Source organism: Eremomyces bilateralis, assembly GCF_010015585.1.
Source record: "Eremomyces bilateralis CBS 781.70 unplaced genomic scaffold P152scaffold_16, whole genome shotgun sequence".
Taxonomy (NCBI): Eukaryota; Fungi; Ascomycota; class Dothideomycetes; order Eremomycetales; family Eremomycetaceae; genus Eremomyces; species Eremomyces bilateralis.
Window position 1 is genome coordinate 485270 of NW_022985082.1, and position 14645 is coordinate 499914.

General features: G+C 55.8%; 5 protein-coding genes across 5 annotated transcripts; 4 read left to right on the forward strand and 1 right to left on the reverse strand.

Moving 5' to 3' along the window:
• The first annotated feature begins 105 nt into the window (after nucleotides 1-105).
• Nucleotides 106-1423, forward strand: P152DRAFT_460195 (yippee-domain-containing protein). The gene has a single exon (XM_033679845.1). It carries the CDS (start codon nucleotides 429-431, stop codon nucleotides 1110-1112), a length of 684 nt encoding a protein of 227 aa, XP_033532536.1. The 5' UTR covers nucleotides 106-428; the 3' UTR covers nucleotides 1113-1423.
• A 1440-nt stretch (nucleotides 1424-2863) lies between these two features.
• P152DRAFT_400406 (kinase-like protein) lies at nucleotides 2864-4921 on the forward strand (the record flags this gene model as incomplete). Its single annotated transcript, XM_033676571.1, has 2 exons — nucleotides 2864-4027; nucleotides 4235-4921. Coding segments are annotated over 2 exons (1851 nt in total), but the record flags the coding sequence as incomplete, so codon positions are not given.
• A 275-nt stretch (nucleotides 4922-5196) lies between these two features.
• Nucleotides 5197-5998, reverse strand: P152DRAFT_87563 (uncharacterized protein). The gene has a single exon (XM_033683307.1). The coding sequence runs from the start codon at nucleotides 5875-5877 to the stop codon at nucleotides 5278-5280; it is 600 nt and encodes a 199-aa protein (XP_033532538.1). The 5' UTR covers nucleotides 5878-5998; the 3' UTR covers nucleotides 5197-5277.
• A 487-nt stretch (nucleotides 5999-6485) lies between these two features.
• P152DRAFT_475352 (ubiquinol-cytochrome C reductase) lies at nucleotides 6486-6898 on the forward strand (the record flags this gene model as incomplete). Its single annotated transcript, XM_033681412.1, has 5 exons — nucleotides 6486-6491; nucleotides 6551-6570; nucleotides 6621-6686; nucleotides 6737-6785; nucleotides 6848-6898. 5 exons carry the CDS (start codon nucleotides 6486-6488, stop codon nucleotides 6896-6898), a joined length of 192 nt encoding a protein of 63 aa, XP_033532539.1.
• A 775-nt stretch (nucleotides 6899-7673) lies between these two features.
• On the forward strand, nucleotides 7674-14547 carry P152DRAFT_483611 (uncharacterized protein). The gene is made up of 2 exons (XM_033681956.1): nucleotides 7674-13935; nucleotides 13999-14547. The coding sequence occupies exons 1-2, from the start codon at nucleotides 7793-7795 to the stop codon at nucleotides 14285-14287; spliced, it is 6432 nt and encodes a 2143-aa protein (XP_033532540.1). The 5' UTR covers nucleotides 7674-7792; the 3' UTR covers nucleotides 14288-14547.
• The last annotated feature ends 98 nt before the right edge of the window (nucleotides 14548-14645 follow it).

Genomic DNA, 14645 nt, shown 5'->3' on the forward strand with positions numbered 1-14645 from the left:
TTCCTTCACATGGAAACTGTCACGGGGGCGCTTTCCAATTGCGGGGGCATAGAGAGACTAGAATCGACGTCGGAAATGTTCCCAATAAATTCTATTAATTGCCGCCCATCCGTAGGAGTCCGGTATTCGATTTATTCCTACTGTATTCCAAGATGTCCCCTTTTAACTCTCCATTCATAGATCCCTATTACCAGTCCTATCCTTTCAGGACGCAATAATAAATCATCCTCCCCTGCCAATCCAGTGCCCCGCGCCAGCAGCACGGTGACCTCATCAGCTTCAACCATTCAGCCCCACCAACGTCGTTGTCCCGTTATCAATCCCTCGCCGATAACCGCCACCTATCGTGATATTCTCGCCCTATCTATATCTCCAAACATTCTTCATCCTCAATAATCCAGGGAATCAACCCGTGGGCCACATCCGGCATGCCCTCCACATCTCCCCCCAACATCTTCCCCACCTACCTCCTCTCCCTCCCCTTCCGCCGCCGCTCCTCTACCCCCTCTACTCCCTCTCTCAGCACCTCCCCCTCCTCCTCCAACCCCACCCCATCCTACCTCTCCGGCCACGCCTCCTACCTCCGCTGCTCCCGCTGCCTCACCGATCTCTGCAGCACTTCCCAGATCATCAGCAAAGGTTTCACCGGCCGTCACGGCCGCGCCTACCTCGTCGCGCCCCCGGCCTCCAGCCTCCAAGCCATCGACCCCTCCGCGTCGCCGAACCAGGTCAAGAACTCGGGGAATTTGCTGAACACCTTCGCGCACAAGGCGATGCCCCGGCAGCTGGTCACCGGCGCTCACACTGTCTGCGACATCTCGTGCACACTGTGCGGTGCGGTGTTGGGGTGGAAGTATATTGCGGCGGAGGACGAGGCGCAGAGGTATAAAGTGGGGAAGTTCATTTTGGAGACAAGCAGGGTGTGTAAGTCGGTGTGTTGGGAGGGGGAAGGGGAGGGGATGGTGGTGGAGGAGGGGTACCGGAAGAGTGAGGAGGAGTTCGAGTTCGACAGTCAGGATGAGGATGAGTGTGAGGATTTGTTTTCGGGGGTGTGGAGTCCGGCGTTGGCGAAGAGGCGGAGGAGGGCGAGGTTGGGGAGGGTGAAAGAATGACGGAATGAATGAAATTGCGATCGATCGAGTTTGAAGGCTACGCAGATTCTTTCATGGGAGGGCTACCATCACCCTAGACAGCTGCTTATCAGGAATTGGCGTTGGACGGATTTTCTCTTTCCTTTTTCTTTGGTCACACACGGCGAATGGGACCTGGCTTTATTCGGGGTATACCCAGGGGGAACGAAGGCATGAGATACCCTACTTCTGAGGAGCAATGATGGTTAGGACTACTGGCACCTAATAATATATTAATAACCAAGACTACTCATAGTAATGTAGCATCGAATAATGGCATTTTATTTAATCCACACCAGTCGTGATCAGTGAGGGTGACCTCGAGAGGCAATTACGATGGACGGCTTGCAATCACTGACTGGGCAATACAATCGCAGCTTCATCCCAGCATACAGGCAATCGCTTCCTTGTAATGAATATGTTTCGATGTTTATTCAGTTCGTCGAGAGCGCAATCATCCCCTTCAAATCTACAACATGCTCTAACCAAACATTCTTCCAATGTTCCTCAGCAGCACCCCTCGAAAGAGACGGCTAGGTGGGAGTCTCAGCTCCTTGTCAAGCATCCGCATCCGGGAGAAGATCCGTATCATTACTCGCCACCACACCGTTGACGCCCACTCACCGACGCCGGAACCAGCAGAGGGAAATCGACTGAAGAGAATCGGCAGCAGATTGCTTTCGCGCACCCGCTCGAGGAAAGGTGAGTTCGATCCACGACGTATCCGTTGCGGATGACTAACGAAGGATATCTCAGATAAGCAGCTTGAAGTCGGACCGACTTTGGGGCAGAACACTCCTCCTGTATCGCCGCCATGCCTCTCAGCACAAGGGGACGCAACAGCCGACCCCGACCCTCATCGTAAAGGACCACCTCCTCAGGAGCCCCCTGAGTCGAACTCTAAGCCCACGGACCAAAATGCAGATGATCTTCGACGCTCCTTGTCAACACGGGAAGGCGCCATCAAACCACCTCTCTCACCAGTGCAAGAAGTCTCATCGATTGATGGTCATGCGGAGCCAACACCTCCCATTGTTCCATCCAGCTCTTCCAAAAACCAAGAAACCAAAAAAGGCCCACGACTTAGCAAGTCCTCGCCGCATATCGCATTCAAAGGCGAGGCGGCGAATACGGTGGTCCGACGGCCGGGCCTGAACGCTCGCCCCCAGCTGGTCATTCCGGAGGACAACTCTCTGGATTCCTACGTCCCAACAGCTCCGTTCGGTTTCCCAGACACTCAGAATGACGATACAGACGACCAGCCCAGTGCGAGCGCGCAGACTAGCGCAACCCTCGTCTCAGCGCAGTCCACTGCCCCGACGACGGCATCTCCCCCATCGTCGTCGGAAAAGAAAGGGATCTCTGACACGGTGACCAGGAAGACAAGTCTCAAATCCGTGCCACCGTTGAAAGAGACTGGGACGGGGTTCATCTACTTCCCCACGCAGGAGAGTCCGATCCTGCAGCAACCGTCGATATACACGGTCGAGACGACCTCCGCGGCGAAGATCTACCTCGAGACGCACTTCGATTCCATCCTGTCCGCACCGACTGCCCCTCGGACGCGGCGTCGACAGGAACTCGAACAGAAATTGCAGGCATACGGGGTGAACGACGGACAAAGAGAGAGGGCTCTACACCACCTTGCGAGAGCGGAGTCGAACCATCTACGGCATGTTCGGGCCGTCAAGACCAAGTCGGCACTCCGGACGAAGACGAGGAATGCAGGTGTGGTGAGCATTGCGGGATACGATATCATCCGTGTCCTTGGGAAAGGCAGCTTCGGTGTCGTTCGTCTAGTGCGAGAGTCCTCGGATTCTTCAACATCGGTGCCATCCGCCAAGGGGAAGTCATCCAGTCACTACCAAAGCACCTCGTCGCAACGAGCGCAATCGACTAGTACTACCGGATCAACTCCCAAACTCGCCGGCGGTCCCAGCCCGAAATCGCAGCTCTACGCGATGAAAGTCATCCGCAAATCCGACATGCTCCGCAACTGTCAAGAAGGACATCTGCGCGCCGAGCGAGACTTCCTCGTGGGCTCCGAGGATTCCAACTGGGTTGTCCCGCTTGTTGCCGCGTTCCAAGACGATTCGCATCTGTATCTTGTCATGGAATACATGGTCGGCGGCGACTTCCTGGGGCTACTCCTCCGCGAAGACGTGCTCGACGAGCCAGTGGCACGGTGGTACATCGCGGAGATGATCCTATGCATCGAAGAGGCGCATAAGATGAAATGGATCCACCGCGATGTGAAGCCGGATAATTTCCTCATCGACGCAAAGGGTCACATGAAGATCTCAGATTTCGGGCTCGCTTTCGATGGCCATTGGAGTCATAACCAGCAGTATTTCAACGAGAGGCGGTATACCCTACTAGAGCGTCTGGGCATCCATGTTCGCGGCGACTCTAAGGACGAGGTGGACGAAGGGGATGGCGGGAGTGCAAAGAAGTATCATCGCGCCCTTCATCGCTCGGTGAGTACTCGTTCGTGCAGCCATCGTCGCCAGAATGAAGGAGTGCTGGACTACCTCAACCGGACCGCGAAACGTCGCCTGGCCAAGAGCGTTGTGGGCACCAGCCAGTACATGGCGCCCGAAGTCATCCGTGGCGAAGACTACGACGGGCGCTGCGACTGGTGGAGCGTCGGCGTGATCCTGTACGAATGCCTGTACGGCTGCACCCCATTCTTCGCCGAAGACCGCGACAAGACCAAAGCGCGCATCCTACGCCACGAAGTGGAGTTGCATTTCCCCACGCGTCCACGCCTCGCTCGACCGCAATCCCTCCGCCCCGTGCAGCTCCGCGACGTTTCCCCCTCCGCCATCGACCTCATCTACCAACTCCTTCAAGAACGCCAAATCCGCCTCTCCAGCCGCCGCTACCGCGCCAACGACGTCGTCCCCCAACCAGCCAGCTACCGTGCTTCCTCCCACCTCGGCTCCTCCATCCGCGGCTCCTTCCGCGACAACCTCGCCTCCTTCCGCCACCAACTCCACTCCCACACCCACGGCCACTCCCCGCACCACTGGCCCTCTGCGCCCCCACCCGCCCACCTCCGCTTCCCTCCCCCGGGCCTCCCGTCCCCCAACAGTGTTACCGAGCCGCTCCTCCCCCGCGATTTTGCCTTCGACAACGACGCCGAGGACATCAAGCGCCACCCGTTCTTCCGCGGCATCGACTGGCACCGCATACCGACGTCGCGGCCGCCGTTCGTACCGGTCGTACGCGCGGGGCAGGGCGTCGATAAGTACTTCGATAAGGAAGAGGAGATTCTGAACTCCACCTCGTCCACGGACGATTCATCGAGCGAGGAGTCGGTGAAGGGGTTCGATGACCTCGAGCCTGGCGCCGCGGATCGCAACGATGGGACCGTCGTCGGCGACGGCGCGGGCGAGCATCTGGCCGGACGGTTGATTGGGGGGGGGATAGTCGGCGGGCCGCGGATCGCGAAGAAAGGGAAGCGGAAGCGGGATCAGAAGCGCGCGCGCGACAAGTTGATCCGTGATCCGACGGTGGGCAAGCGCGTGCTCGAGCTGCGGAAGAAGGCGGCGTTCTTGGGGTACACGTATCGGCGACCGCGGTTCGCGGGGTTGGATGAGGAGGGATGGAGGGAGATGAGGGCGGATTGGAGCGTTTGTGTGGATGGGGCGGGGGAGGTGGAGAAGGAGGGCGGGGAGGAGGAGAGGGGGGGAGAGGGGAGTGCAAGGAGGAAGACGAGGGGGGTGAGGAGGTGGAGGAATGGGAAGAGTTTGGTTCCGAGCGGGACGGTGTTGCCGGTGACGGACTGAGGGAGGATGGACTGGTTGGAGCGCTCGGTTTGGGGTTATTGATTAATGGCGTTTTTGTTTCTTGTTTCTTGTTTCTTGCGATTCCAGAATGATACCTTTATTGCTCCTCTTTTTTGCATTTTTGGCTCTTCTACATCGTGATGGCTCGGGGATTGGTGTCGATTGTATTCCAGCTCGCGGGATTCCACGTACATGTTCCGCCATGGCGCCCTTCATTCCACACCCGATCCAAGCTGATCTCACTCTCAATCGATGGAGCAGGAAATGTCCTCTTGATAACTCATGATCTTCATCCCCCCGAATTCAGATCCCCAGCCCAAACGTGATATCGTCTCGTCGTCCCACCGTCCGTTCGTTCACCCGGCCGACTCTCCCTTCCGCTCCGCATTCGCATCGAATCCCAGCGCGTCCAACTGCCGCACCAGCTCCTGGATCTTGATCACCTTCGCCACCTGCTCCGGCAGCAGCGAATCCCCCTGGTCTTTCTTCGCGCGCAGCTCCCGCGCCTGTCGCAGCTTCTTCGCGATCTTCCGCGCCTCTTTCTCCTTCGCGTCCGCCGCACTCGGTTCCGGCGCCGTCGCCGTCTCCCCGCTCCCCGCTACCACAACCGGCTCGGTCGTCGCCGTCGCCGTCGCCGTGTCCTCGCCGCCCGCATCACTCCCCCCCGCCGCAGCAGCTGCCTTCCTTCTCTCCCTCCTTTTCGCATTCTTTCCGGCCTTCCCCTCCCGCTCCGCGCCCACCGCCTCGGCGCCGGGGACGCCTCCGGCGTAGCGATTCTTCCAGGCCTCAGCGGTGCGGTTCTTGTACACTTCGACGTCCTCCGGGGGGCGGTAGCCGGGGCGGACTTTGATTTCTTTGCGGACGGTGCCGTCCGGGCGGACGGAGGAGGGGATGACGCTGGTACCGGCGCGGTCGGTGGTGATGCCGGATTTGGAGGGGTTCGTGGGAGGTGGCATTTTGGATTTGGTGGTCGGAGGGATGGCAATGCGGATTGTAGAGGGTGTTTAGAGAGGATGGGTGGAGGTGAGATGCGCTTGAAGGGTTGAGGGCGCGGTGTGGGATATCAATGATGGTTGGTGCGGGATATATGGATGATAGAGGTCTACGGTTGATGAAGGATTGGAAAGAAATGGTAGATTTATGGCAATCAGCTCATAGGAAGAAGATCATCATCGTCTCAGGACATTTGAACGTTCCATGGAGACATTCCTCATTCCTGTGCGGGCTATCGGGTTATCTATCGATAATCATGTGTTGGACGAATGTTTCCGGTTTGTCGCCAGCGGAAGATTGGTGAAGGGAGAAAAGTTTATGCCTGATGATCAATATTTAATGCCTGAGGCAAAAACAATCCTTCACGCTCAGACCATCTTCAAACCTTCGATGATGGATCCTCGAACCCGATGAACCTCGCTTCTTGAAGTCTGAAGTTGGATCTTTCTCTCCTCCACGTGAACCAGCAGAATCGACATCTCCTTAACCCATCGGTCCGTTGCCATTGAATTGAGGGAGTTCCTCGAGATAACCTCCGTTGTCGGAATCCAGGCGCAGTCAATCCATCACAATGGCAGTGAGTTGTTCCGGTATAACCCATTGAAGTGGTTCCACGAACTAATTGTCCTTTCCCAGCTCTCCCAAACCCTTTATAAGTATGGGCTTACCGAATCCGCAATGGCCGAGTATCTAACCGACGGTACAGCACCTTCTTCCGAAGCAACGCAACGATGCTGGGCCTTGTTTTCGGCACCGCCTTCGGTGGCTCGCTGTAAGGCTTGCAACTCCCCATAGGCGAACCTATCTAACATCATCCATCAGACTTTTCAACGGCACATCAGACCGTATCTGGGACAGCATAAACCAGGGCGTATGTACTCTCCCTTTGACTTGAATGCGACTTGATCGTGCGGACGACTGACTCCATCCCAGCGGCAATGGAAAGACATCAAGCACAAGTATGTGGATGCGGCGGAGGAGTAGCGACATACTCGACCATGATCAGCGACGAAATTGGAGCGGAGGAGGGGTGGCAAGAGCTATAGATTGTGTATATCTGTGTACTCTATAGACGAACTCGAAGTTCAACCACATTTCGCTCGACGGACCCATATTGTGCAACATAGGGCCTTGCCCACGTTCTTGGGCGTGGTTCCATCTCCATTTGGTGTCTTTCAATGCCACCTCGATCGAATATGTGACCTGGATTCTGTCGCTAGGTGACATCCTCCGCTGCCGACGGGATTCTCAGCAAGGAAGCTGAGAACCACGATAACGGAGATGGTGAACGCCACACTAGGCTCTCCAAGTCGCTTCGGATAAGAAATGGGCAATCATTGCTCCATGTTCACATGCCTTGCGTACTAGGTAGGAGATGAATATCAGATATCAAATAGTGAGGGATGTCGCAAGTGATTGAGTGGCTAACATCAATGTGAAGATGGACACAAGAGTACATGTAAATTCGCCGAGGACTCCATAGTTAGCCCAGTAACACCAAGGCATGTAATGTTCAGGAATCTAAAATTCTTCGGACAATAGATTATCTGGTCCGAAATCAGGGTGAATATGGCTTGACTTGGACAGAACTAATTACCTCCTCACCACCGTATAAATCAAATCGAATCGAAGCCCGACTGCCTGAAACATCTACTGTACCGTACAGCGCAACCTGACAAGCCCAGCCCCACGCCTGACGCCTGAGACGCCGAACGCCACTTTCTTCGACATCATCCATCACCCTGACATAACCACTCATAAAAACATTGTAATATTGGACAACTACTCCGCCTTTCAACCGATTCAAAGATTGTCCTTGAAATCTCCCATATTCCCATGGAGCCCGTCACACACGGTTGAACTTTACAGGTGGTCGATATGTCGTCCTCGGACGCTGAGAATCGGCTCTACCGCAGCCTGGGGCAACTTCCCGCGGCCCACGACAACCGATACTGCGAATCTGCAACGCAGCAACTCTTGGAGATACTATTCAGATCCTTAGCCGGCGACGATCCAAACTATCTTGGCTACTTCTTCCCTCCGACATCCAATCCCGCCGCCCTCAAATGGAGTTTAAGAGCAGCACAGGGCGCCGTGGAAGGCGCGGAATACACGGAGGCCGCGCGCGGAACCGCCTGCGGACACATCTTCAAGGCCGGAGAAGCGTCATATCGGTGCAAGACGTGCACGAATGACGACACTTGCGTGCTATGCGCCAAATGCTTTGAAGCTTCCGATCACGAAGGACATATCGTGTATGTCTCTATCTCACCAGGCAACTCTGGCTGCTGCGACTGCGGAGACGACGAAGCCTGGATTCACGCACCGCTCTGCAACATACACTCCCCGCTCCCAAACAGCGCTCCCGGTGCGAAGGCGGCAGGTAAGGCCAAGGAGTCGTCGGATTTACCGCCGTCCGTGGTAGAGGGGATACGCAGGACCATTGCGATCGCCTTCGACTACCTTTGCGATGTATTTTCATGCTCCCCGGAACAACTACGGCTACCTAAGACGCTTGAGACCGTTCAGACCGACGAGGTCCAGTCACGACTTTCCTCCCGATGGTTCCCCGACGTTCCTGGATGGAGCCCGAGCTACGAGGCATGCAACGAGTTCGCGCTGGTCTTGTGGAATGACGAGAAACACACAGTGGAAGACGTCAAAGAGCAGGTGGCGCGAGCTTGCAAGGTTTCCAAAAAAATCAGTTACGAGAAGGCGCTGGAAATCGATGACGTCGGCCGAAGCGTGATCATACATTCCTACGAACTCAAGGACCTTCTCCGGATGGCGTCGATTATCGAGGAGATCAAACTCACCGTCACCGTACGATCGGCGAGAGACACGTTTCGCGAGCAGATGTGCGAGTTCATCATCAAGTGGATTTGCGATATCGCGGGCTGCAGCGCTGGGAATGACGCTCATATCCTCCGGAATACCATATGTGAAGAGCTATTAAAGCCATGGAGAACAGGAAGTAAGGCACATCACGCATATATTGGAAAAGATGGGATCGATGATCACGCAAGCGAAGACAACCTAGAAGAAGAGCTTCGAGGTGGCTATGCATCTCGAGCACGCATTGTTAGGATGGCACAGCAGTTAACTAGAACAGGGCAGGGCCACGTCATCCAAATCGCGGGCGGCGCACAAATCATCCTCGGAGAAGCGCATGGCCTGCTCGAAGAGTTGGAGGCCGAGAACGAAGACCGAATGGACGTGGACCAAGCCGATACCGGAGAACGAGAAAGCGATATCGATGTCGATACATCGGATGGACTCGAAGACCCGTCGAGGACAGTTGGACCGGTCGATTCAGTCGTGCATCCAGCCAGACGGGGCTCTGCACTCCCTTCGATGACGCCGAATCCCCGAAGAGGGAGAACATCCAGTGTTCCGATGCCACTTGATGTCCCAAAGACGCCCAGGCCGGTACATGCCAGCGGTGGGAAGCCAATGCCTCCTTCATACTGGCTGGAGAAACCAGCTGGCTACGGGCGGCAACCCGAAGTCCCTATTGAGGAAGACCTCTGGCAGAGAGTTCGGTTGGATTACTTGATCCTCTACGATTTGCGGATGTGGAAGAACTGCCGGATCGACGTGCGAGATGTCTTCATTAGCACCGTGGTCACCCTTCCTTATTTCAAGCGGTTGATGGGTCTTCGATTTGCCGGACTCTACACCCTCCTTGCGCAGCTCTACCTGATTGCGGATCGCGAACCCGATCATTCGATCATCAATTTATCACTGCAGATGCTCACCACCCCGTCCATCACCGCGGAAATTGTCGACCGAGGCAATTTCTTATCGAACCTGATGGCAATCCTCTACACGTTCATCACTACCCGACAAGTTGGATATCCATCCGATGTGGACCCCAACGCTATTCTTTCGCTGGAGCAAGGCACCGTCACGAATCGCCGGATCTACCACTTCTTCATGGACATGAAGTACATGATGAACTCTAGCCTGGTTCAGAGCCTCATCCGAGACAATCCGCAGTATTTACTGCAATTTTTGGATCTCGTCAAACTCCATCAGGGAATCGTCCCCAATGTCCGAGCGCTGGGAGAGCATGTCGAATTCGAACCGGAGACGTGGATCAGCGCGTCCATCATCACGAGAGAGATGAACCGGCTGTGCCGTCAATTCGCTGAATCCTTCTGCTGGAGACCGGGCGGTGACAAGGGACCGATCCGCCGCGCGATCCGAGAGACGGCCAAGGTTGTGATCATCAATTCGATAGGAGCGGAGCGAGCGCGGTTCGTCCAGTCCGAGATCACCAGTCCCGTGCGCTTTGACGTCTTCCCTCTCTCCGAGTTCCATCTCCAATACGACTCCGACAACCCCGTCGGCTTTCGAGTCGTACAGTACGATGTCGGTAAAGAGCCGATGAGTTTCCATCATGCTCTACACTACACGTTCTCCTGGCTCGTCGACCGCGCCAAATGCATGGACAACGAGGAATTCCGTGCGTGGATCGATTTCACCGCGCAAGACCTCCGCGCGGCGCCCTCACCTCCGAACGCGAATATCCCGGATTTTGTCCCGCATGACTATCTCCTGGCCATGTTCGACTTCCCACTGCGCGTCTGCGCATGGTTGGCGCAAATGAAAGCCAACATGTGGGTGCGCAACGGCGTGACGCTCCGCCATCAAATGCAGACCTACCGAGGCCACACGCAGCGAGACTTGGCGTATCTCCGAGATATCTTCTTATTACAGCTCGCGCTCGTCGTCTGCGATCCGCAGATGTTCCTCGCGACCATGGTCGATCGATTCGACCTTCGTGACTGGGCCATGGGGAATTTCGGGACGATCAAACCCGATCGCGACGAGCTCCAGATGCTGGAGATGGCCGAGGAATTCGTTCACCTGCTCATCGTGCTGTTGATCGAGAGGACGTTCCTTCTTCCCATTGAGAATCCGAAGGAATCCCACGTCATGGGAATGCGCCGTGACATTGCGCACATTCTCCTCTTCCGACCCTTGTCGCATTCGGACATCACGCAACGCATGTCCGAGAAGGTCCAGGACTCCGACGAGTTGGCGGACTTGCTCGACCAGATGACTCAATATAAAGCCCCCGAAGGAGTGTCGGATGTCGGAACCTTCGAGCTCAAGAAAGAATTCATCGCTAAAATCGATCCGTACATTCCACAATACACCCGCAATCAGCGGGAAGAAGCCGAGAATATCTACAAGCGGTACATGGCGGAGAAGACTGGTACACCGGTCGAGGAAGTCGTATACGAGCCCAATCTCCTGCCTTTGGAATCTGGCATCTTCAAAAACCTAGCGCACTTCACGAAAACCCCCATATTCATTCAGATCATCTTCTACTTCCTGGAGCTATCGCTGGTGTACAAGGTCGAGATGACGAACATTTCGGCGGCGAAGATGGAGGTATTCCTCCAATTCGTACTCACGTTGATCCTCATTGCTGTCAACGAGGACCACGACGGAAATGGATTCGTGGTTCCTGCATTGTATGCGTACTCCGAGTATTCCGACTATCGCCCGGATACCAAGATCATCTCGGCATTGCAATCGATCCTGGCGTCGAAACGGTACGAGGCGTGTGCTCCCAAAATTCGGCTGATTTTGAAGCGGATGAAGGAGAAGAAGCCAGAGGAGTATGCGGAGTGTTTGGAATCCCTCGGCTTGTCGTCGCCGCTTTTGGACCCCTCCGAGCTTCACCAAAATTCGGGCGAGGCCGACAAGGAATTGAAGAAGAAGCAAGCCCTCGAACGCCAGGCGAAAATCATGGCGCAATTCAAACAGCAGCAGAACAGCTTCGTTCAAAATCAGACCTTCGATTGGGGAGAAGAAGATTTCAGCGACCTGGACGACGATTTCGAGAAGGTGGAAGCGGAGGAGACGGAGGAGGTTCGAAAATTCCCCACCGGTACATGCATCATGTGCCAAGAGGAGACCAACAGCGACCGCCTCTACGGAACCTTCTCGTTCATCTCCGAAAGCAGCATCCTACGTCAGACGCCCGCGTTGGATATGGACTGGATCGAGGAAGTCCGCGATACGCCCATCAGCTTGGATCGGTCCGCGGAGAGCATCCGCCCGTTCGGCGTTGCCGGCAAAAACCGCCGCACCGTCGAGAAATTTGACGCCGACGGGAACGTCACGATCACGGAGCGGCAGGAATTGGCGAAAGGGTTCCCATCGAACTATACCCGCCGTGGGCCAGTCGCGACAGGTTGTGGCCACCTGATGCATTGGACATGTTTTGAAGATTACTTCCAGGCGACCCATCGGAGACACCTGAGCCAGGTCGCACGGCTCCATCCGGAACGGCTGGATCTGGGGGAATTCGAATGTCCGCTCTGCAAGGCGTTGGGAAATGCGTTCCTTCCCATCATTTGGAAGGCGCAGAAGGTGACGCAGGTGGGACAGGATTCCACCGATCTAAACGATTGGGTTGTGAATGCACTTCCGCAGTACCTGGCAAGGGGCTTCCGGGAGGAAGAGACCACGCTCACCAAGAAGCTGGATACGGTGTCCAAGGCATTGCAGCAAGAGGACACCTTCATCAAATACGGGTCTCAGGAGTTTGCCGGTCCAGTGTCCTCAAGGTTGGCAGATTATAGCACCTACACCGGCCCGATCGTGCAGCAAATCGCGTTACCCGATCCTACCACCGGACAACTCTCGCATGCATTCCATATCCTCTCCCCCACGCCTTCTGGTCCGTTGGACGCTCTGAGAAGCGTTCCCGTGTATCCGCTGCTGGAGCTCAATCGGGCATATATCCGACTCAACACCACGTTGCGGTTAAACAACATCCCTTCTCGATATGCGCTGCACTCCATGCGGCCGACGGAGGCCCTTCCAAACACCGATGCGCTCATGCGCGCTGTGGGATTCTCCATTTCCGCTGCGGAAATCGCTCAACGAGGCGTGGAGTCGAGTCCGGGAGCGACACTACTCGAGAAGGTACCCGAGCAGACGTTGATACACTTACGCATCGTGTCGGAAACCGTCAAATCCTACATTTCGCTCGGCTGCATCCGCAGCGAGACGTCGCCCATCACCAGCAAGGAGTACACGCAGACCGTGTTTCGACAACTCCAACTCCTCTTCCCTGCACGGCCAGAACTCGGGAACGATGTCCCCGCCACACGAGGCCTTGACACCCTCTTGGGCCAGGATCCATTCATCTTCCTCACCGAATGCGCTTTTGGTATCGTCCCCGCACTGAACATCGATCTGCGTGTCGTTATGCGATTATGCTATCTCGCGGAAATGGTTCGAGTCATCCTCGCCTTCATGCACCGAACCGTGCTGCCGAAGCATCATGTCCAGTTCTCGGATTCGCAACGGTGGACGAAGCAACCGACCAGGCCCGCTGAAGCGCGCAGTTTCCTCAAGTTCTATAAGATTGTTTCGAAAGCGCTGTTTCCGACCGGTCCGGCGCCGTCGGACTGGGATCTATCGTCTGTCGAGGGTATGACGCCATTCATCTACTCCATGATGGCGACATACATGCTCCCGTTCTTGCGGAAGTGCATGATCCTCATGAATGTCAAATTCGCCACGGAATTCCCAATCGTGGATTCAGGTGCGGACGAGCCGGAGCTGACAAGGCTAGAGAGAGCGCTCAATTTCCCGAGCATGTATGAAATCACCCTGGATGTCATCGGCAACTCGGAGAACCCAACCCATAGCGACGAGCCTCTGTATGGGATCGTTCGTAGCTGGATCAAGCATTACCATGAGGAGTGGGCGGATAAGGTTATCCCGGTGGCGCCCGCCCCTTATCCCAAACCATCGCCGGTCATCCTCGCTCACCCTGCCATTTTCGAACTCATCGGTCTTCCTCGGATCTACGATACCTTGACCGTCGAGGCATTTAAGCGGAACTGTCCCACCACTGGACGATACATGACCGACCCGGTCGTGTGCCTGCTCTGTGGCGAGATATTCTGCAGTCAGGCCGTCTGCTGTCTGTCTGAGCGGAAGCCCGGATCCCGTGAGCGCCGTGGCGGATGCAACCAGCACCAAATCAAGTAAGTTTAACACCCCGAGCAATCCCACCATCCATCCAGCCGCTAACCCCCGTTCTTCGCTAGGTGCGGCGGCACCACCGGCATGTACATCAACATCCGTAAAGGCATGGTGATCCTCCTCAGCACGCAGCCCGAGCAGCAGGGCATGTCGATGGGCTCCTGGGCAAACGCGCCGTATCTCGACAAGCACGGGGAAGCGGACCCGACCCTCCGCCGCCATCATCAGCTGTTCCTCAATCAGAAGCGATACGACGTGCTGTTCCGCCAGCTGTGGCTGAACCACGGGATCGCGAGCGCGATCGCGAGGAAGTTGGACTCGGAAAATAGCAATGGGGGTTGGGAGACCACGTGAGGCTGATGGGGAGGAGGAGCTACACCGTTGAGGAAACAATCCGTATGCATACCCGGATGGTTGGATGGCATTGGGATACCTACCGGGACGGGATTCTACGACACGGCGAGACGTTTAGGATGCGGTGAATGGGTCTGATCCTTAGCGATGGTATTACGATCCATGATTTGTATAATAGATAATTCAACAATCTTCAGATTACCTTGGGTGTCCCAGGCCGCTGAGGGCTATCCTTCGGTAGGTACCAGTAGCAATAGGAGAAGGTTGCCGATTGGGGTGTCGTTTTTGCCACACTTCCTCTGTAGAATATGACCGAGGTTCATCAATGTCCTCGTGGGGAGGAGCGTAGCTGGGGCTA

Coding starts and splice junctions, on each gene's coding strand:
- P152DRAFT_483611 (XM_033681956.1), top strand. CDS start 7,793: ATGTCGTCCTCGGACGCTGAGAATCGGCTCTACCGCAGCCTGGGGCAA. Junction 13,936..13,998: donor TGCAACCAGCACCAAATCAA/GTAAGTTTAACA, acceptor GTTCTTCGCTAG/GTGCGGCGGCACCACCGGCA.
- P152DRAFT_460195 (XM_033679845.1), top strand. CDS start 429: ATGCCCTCCACATCTCCCCCCAACATCTTCCCCACCTACCTCCTCTCC.
- P152DRAFT_87563 (XM_033683307.1), bottom strand. CDS start 5,877: ATGCCACCTCCCACGAACCCCTCCAAATCCGGCATCACCACCGACCGC.